This window comes from Phyllostomus hastatus, unplaced genomic scaffold, assembly GCF_019186645.2.
Source record: "Phyllostomus hastatus isolate PE091 unplaced genomic scaffold, TTU_PhHast_1.1 phas_contig_304, whole genome shotgun sequence".
Taxonomy (NCBI): domain Eukaryota; kingdom Metazoa; phylum Chordata; class Mammalia; order Chiroptera; family Phyllostomidae; genus Phyllostomus; species Phyllostomus hastatus.
In genome coordinates this window covers 293,335-299,584 of record NW_025333845.1, presented here as the reverse complement: position 1 = coordinate 299,584, position 6,250 = coordinate 293,335, and the positions used below count along the sequence as shown (strand labels likewise).

General features: G+C 33.2%; 1 protein-coding gene across 1 annotated transcript; it reads left to right on the top strand.

The window, feature by feature from the left end:
• The first annotated feature begins 1,726 nt into the window (after window positions 1-1,726).
• Window positions 1,727-2,671, top strand: LOC123819227 (olfactory receptor 51A4-like). The gene has a single exon (XM_045839542.1). The coding sequence runs from the start codon at window positions 1,727-1,729 to the stop codon at window positions 2,669-2,671; it is 945 nt and encodes a 314-aa protein (XP_045695498.1).
• Window positions 2,672-6,250: the final 3,579 nt, after the last annotated feature.

Sequence of the window (6,250 nt, the reverse complement as noted above, 5' to 3'; positions counted from 1 at the left end):
TAATGTATGTATTTGTGTATGTCTAAATGAAGTACATGGTGCATTGTGGTAGGTCAGATTGTTATGTTTATAAGAGAGTTTTATGGAATGCAGTGTGTTGAGTGACTGAATATGAGTATATTTGGATACCCCAGTCTATTGTAAACCATGATAGTCTTCCTTTTTCTTGTTCAATATGAGTGACTTTCATACTCCATATGAACAGCTAAAAAAAATAAATAAAGCTTAGTATTCTAAGTCCTTAAGAAGTAGGCCTCCTTATTAGGAGCGCTACTTATGAGGGGCTAACTCAGTAACTCAGCTAAAAGCACATGCTTTGAAAAATGCTCTTTGCTAGGCATACTATGGACGAGTCTTTTTGACTATAGAAGACGTTCGCTGCATGACCATGTGAATGGATGACTGAGCAAGTTACGTCTATACATCAGTAGATGGGTATGTATGCACTGTGACTCATCTGGGATTTAGTCTTCAAAGATATACTTACATCTGTGAAAAGATAATGTTGCTTCTTTACATTTACATAATTTTAAAACTGCGTATTTCCAATTTTGGCTAAGAGCAAAACATTAATCTTTTATTCTAATCTTCCCTGTTTATAGCTATTTAATCAAGAAGAAATCTTTCACTAATTTTTCATTTTTCTTTTTGTGTTCTTATTTTTGAATAGTCATATTTTTAAGTACAATGATTTTATAAAGATATTGAATTTTAATTCCATGTTTTTCTAGATAAGGTTAGTTATATTACTTCCCTTCCTCCCAATCCTTCATGTTCAAATGTAGTTACATCATAATTTTGTTTCTGCTTGCAATTTTAAACAAAAGATTTAAATCTAACTATATTTATTTATTCATATATAATATCTTTCTACTTTTTCTACAAACCTTAAATTCTAATACTCTTTCCTTCAATTATGCCATTTTAAGATACCTACTGAAAATTGGTATTTATTATTCCCTAACATATATTTCTATATTGCATACAGATATTTTGAATTGCATTTAAGGAATTATTTGTTATTGTTTGATACTATTCTAGTACTAGCTGAGAAGTAATGACAATATCCACTTTGCTGATTTAAACATTTTTTGTATTTTGAAAAATCAATATATTATTTAAAAAGAACATATCAAACAAACTAGAAATTAATTTTTAAAAAATGCTATCATGCAAATTTTATGATGCCTTGGGGTTTATGTGGTTTATTGTAATATCTTGTGCTTTATTTCTGCATATATATAAGAGGAAAATTGTCCAGGTTTCCAGATGCCTGTATATTTATAGGCATGATGTTGATGTGGAGTAAGTGTAGAAACTTATTTTAGAGGTTCAGCTAAGGTGACTAAAAATAAAAGTAGATGCAAACATAAGTAAATTAAGAAATAGAAAATGTTCTGAAAATAAAATTTTTCTAACTATTGGATAAGAACAAAATTATATTCATAATTTTCATTGTTACTTGATCAATGATTAGAGTGTTATAAGCCAAAAGAATTCTACAAGTCTAACATTTGAAAAACAGTTACCTATTGCCTTAACTTCAGGTAGTTATCCTGATAGGTTTGGAAATGTTCTGAAGGTCAATCCTTGATGTAAAGATGCCCAGGATTAGCACTGTCCAGAGGAGTCATATGAATTATGTCCTCTTGTTTTAAAATGTATATTTTTCTTTCAATAGGAACATTTAGAAGCTGACCTGGGCTGTATTTCAAGAAATACCTTTATGGGGTTTATAAACAATAGCTGGTTCCAGCCACCCACTCTTCTTCTAATAGGCATTCCTGGACTAGAGGCTGTACAGATATGGATCTCTATCCCACTATGTGTCATGTATGTAATTGCCCTCTTAGGGAACTTCACCATCCTCTTTGTTATCAAAACCACATTTAGTCTTCATGAGCCCCAGTATATCTTTCTGTCTATGTTGGCAGCCACAGATGTAGGTCTGTCTTTATCAACTCTACCTACAGTGCTCAATGTCTTCCTCCTAAATCATAGAGAGATTGAGTTCCACTCTTGCCTAACACAGATGTTCTTTATCCATACCTTCTCCTTCATGGAGTCAGCCATCCTACTGGCCATGGCATTTGATCGATTTGTAGCTATTCGAAACCCACTACACTACACTGTGCTCTTAACCCCTCCTCGGATTACTGGGATGGGACTTGCTGCCTTGGTTAGGGGTGTGGTATTAATGGCACCCTTGCCAATCCTGCTTAAGCGATTGTCCTTCTGCAAAGATGTTACTCTGTCTCATTGTTACTGCTACCACCCTGATGTTATGAAGCTGGCTTGCGGTCCTGTCAGAGTCAACATAATCTATGGGTTGTTCCTTGTCCTCTGCTCTTTTGGAGTTGACTTCATCTTCATTGCCATTTCATACATCCTGATTTTGAGAACAGTGCTGGGTATTGCCTCTGAAGATGGCCAATTCAAGGCACTTAACACTTGTGTTTCTCACATTTTCACTGTATGCATTTTTTATATGCCACTTATTGTGCTGGCTCTAATTCATAGGTTTGGTACATTTGCATCTCCTCTTCTCCATGTCACCATGGCCAATCTCTTCCTCTTCTTGACCCCTGTCCTTAACCCCTTAGTTTATAGCCTAAAAACTAAACAGATAAGGTCTGCAGTACACAAGATATTTAAGGGCAGGAAAAACTAGTTCAAATAGTCAAGTATGGCCTTAGCAAAAATGATGCCCTGAACCTCTGTTCCCCCTTTATCTGTCAGCTTCCCTCTTGGAAATTTTTCATCATTTAACAGTATGGTTTTGTGAGAGTTGAGATATTTTTTCTTGTCTGTCAAGAAGATGATAGTATTTTGGTTATTGTCTTAATCCAATTCATCATCCACAGTATTGCATTAAAGATCACCCTGAAATGATTTTTATGTTTGTTTTCTATTTAAATATTTAAGTTTAAGTAGTTAAATGATTTACAATTAATTATGTGCTAAAGGTCAAGTTATTAAAATGTTTTAGAAAGCTCTTTATTTGCTTATTATTGCTCTTCTCTCCAACCTCAGCTTCAGCTACAGATTGCCACTTCTCAAAGTAGATGATGCAACACATTTTTACACAAACATACGAGCCTTCATATTACTCAAAGTTTTTACTAATTGCTTCATTTCAAATTTCATCACCAATCTTACATAGAACATTTTTTATTATGAATTTTTCTAATATATTAGTAGAATTGGCACTTTCTACTACCCCATAGATAATTTTATTATAATGCAACACTGTTTTACTTACATCTTCATGTCTGTCATCCTCAATAAATTAAGAACTGTTGTGAGAAGGCAGTGTGTTGTTTTATTCTGAATATCTGGTATTCAGTGCCAGAGTAAATTCTAATTATCATCTGCAATTAATAAATGAATGTTTATGGACATAGTTGAATTTCACAATCACAACTCTTGTTACATGCTAATATAACTACTGTTAAATGACAATCAAGGATCATTATTATCTTTGCCATTGCATCTTCAGGGGTTTATGAAATATATGTAAGATTGTGTACAATAAATACATATTGATGAATAAATGGATAAATTAATAAATACATCAACTGAGAAATAACACTGGTTTGTACCTATAACAGTGTGATTTTGCACATTAAAATGTAACTAAAATAAACAAGGGAAATTTTTAAATACTTTATTCTTGATAAAAGAGAGTTATTTAATGTCTACCTAAAACTCTAAACTTTAATTATATTACTAAAGTTAACCTTTCTTAAATCAAAGGAGGTGTTTTATTAGCTCTATTTTAAAAGAAAGAAGACAGTTAAAAGATACTAAATAATTTGCCTATATCTCCTCAATAAAAAATGATTAGGCTCTGGTTTAAAAAAATCACATTTTTTTGTGGAGATTGTGGAGTAGGGGGATATAAGGGGACTAAATGGTAATGGAAAAAATACAATAAAATATATAAATTTTAAAAAATAGATAAAACCATCACATTTTATATAAAAGAATACATACATTCTGATAAATCTGACTTTTCCCCAGGATATAAGATTATATGTATATGTATACTTATGCTTACAATGGTAGTTGTTAATATTACTTATCTCTTAAATACTTTACTCACTGTAGGATGAATGACTTTTGCACTTTCAGGTGTGTCTGTTGACAAAATTGTTTTTCCCTGAAAGACACAGGACTCCCCTTTTTTAGCATAGAAAAAGGAGTTGACTTCAAGGAAGTGATAGTTTTCATGTGCCTTAACCATAAGAGAGGTCTCCCAAGTGCCTCAAAGGCTCTGCGGAGATTGAAAAAGCTCTGGAAGTTCCGAACTATCATAGCCAAGGATCTTAAATTTATTTTCTCCCAAAGGGGTGTAAGAAAGGAGAGAGCATATTTTAGATATTATGCATCTTAGAGCATTCTTTGGTAGAGAAGAAACCAAAAGTTTTAATTTTATTAAAATACAGGTCTGAGTAATTTCTTTATTTTATGAAAACCAAGCTGAAGGTAAAGCATATAAACCAGAACTATGTATAGATAGGATTGATTGTTTAGAAAGTTTTAAGCTTTTTAGCAATAAAATAACTACTTAAAAGTATTTAATGTAAATATGTACATTAATGTCAAAATTTAAAATGCACAAAAATGCTTCCTGTAATTAGGGTCAAAGAAACCAATTCTTTCCCCTAGTGATAACAAAACAAAACCAAATTTATCTTTTTGAGTAGAAAATAAAATACTTTAAAGTAATTTAGTAGGCAACATCAACTTGTATACTTCTATACCTTGTGTTTTGCTCTCATGAATTTATCAGAGACATATGTCTATAACAAACCCAAAAATGTCTGTGTTCTATAAAAAGATACTTAATATTGCATAATACAAATGTAATATATTAACTGTACCCCTGATTTTTAGATTGTTGATATTTCACAAATATCAATAATTGTACTATTTTACTACATATCATTTTGTGTGCTTGTGTATGCATTTCTACAGAGAGATCCTCAACTTAAATTGGTAGCCCAAAGTATATTAATTTTATGTACTTAAATTGCTGTTGCATAAACATATCCACAGAGGTGTAACAATTTGTCAGCTTTTCCTTCACACTAACCAGTTTCTTGAAGTTTCTGTCATGCTAGACTAAACCTTGTTATTCCTTTAATACATATTGTTATATTGATTATTAATACACAATAGAATCTTTTTCATGTATTGTTGGATGTTCATACAAATTCTTTTATAAATTGCTGGTCATTTCAAAGTATTTATACTTCTTACTTATATGTGGAATCTAATGAGTACAATAAACTAACAAAACAGAACAGAAGCATAGGTACATAGAATAGACTGACAGCTGCCAGAAGGGAGAGGGGACTGGATGAAAGGTGGTAAAGGGATTAACCAAAGAATATTTATACACAACCCATGGACACAGACAATGGATGTGGATTGACATAATGAAGGGAGAGGGTGGGGCTGGGTGGAGGTGAGGAAAAGGACAAAAAACTATTATGCCAAGTGAATACTTCTGAGAAAGTCTTTACTGAGGTTTAACTTTGTACTATAAAATAGAGGCAAGCCAATCATTTTTCAGAAAATTTGAGTCCATGTAGGCACTCCATTGGGGCACACATTAAATCGAAATTTCTAAACCAGTGCTCCCTTTGAAACCGGAAAAGACACTGGTGTTCAGGCTGCCTGTCACCACCAAACCCAATAAGCAGAGACAGATTGAATCTTTATGGGTGCTTTATTCAGATGACCAGCAATCTGAGAAGATGGCGGGTTCATACCCTAACAGACCATCTTACATTTTCTTTAGAAGCCAGCATTTTTATAACAGAGAACAAAGTGCAGTGAGGGGGATTGAAATTCAGGGAGAATTACATTAAAAAACTGCAATATGCTCACCCTGGGCAGTTAGCTATTCCCAGCAGTGGGTGGTCATCTGTCTCTCCTTGGAACACAAAGGCCCAGGTGCCTCCACTTGTCCCCAGGTGGTAATCTTTAGCAGTGCCCCAGCAGGTTGGCTGTTTTCCCAGGAGCCAGGACGGGCCTCATCTGTAGGATCTTAAACAAAAGCTTTAACATATACATTACATACTAGGTTTATAACTATTTACCTTAAACTAAAATTTTCCAACACTTAAGTCCCCTATCACCTTCGCAGTAGCCTTTAACACTATTTATATCTATGTTCTGATTTTGCCTCCACTTTGACAAAATAGTGCATCTGAGATTACTCTGGAGGCTAATAGATGGT

Bases quoted from the DNA above. Each gene is read 5' to 3' on its own strand.
- LOC123819227 (XM_045839542.1), top strand. From the start codon at position 1,727: ATGGGGTTTATAAACAATAGCTGGTTCCAGCCACCCACTCTTCTTCTA.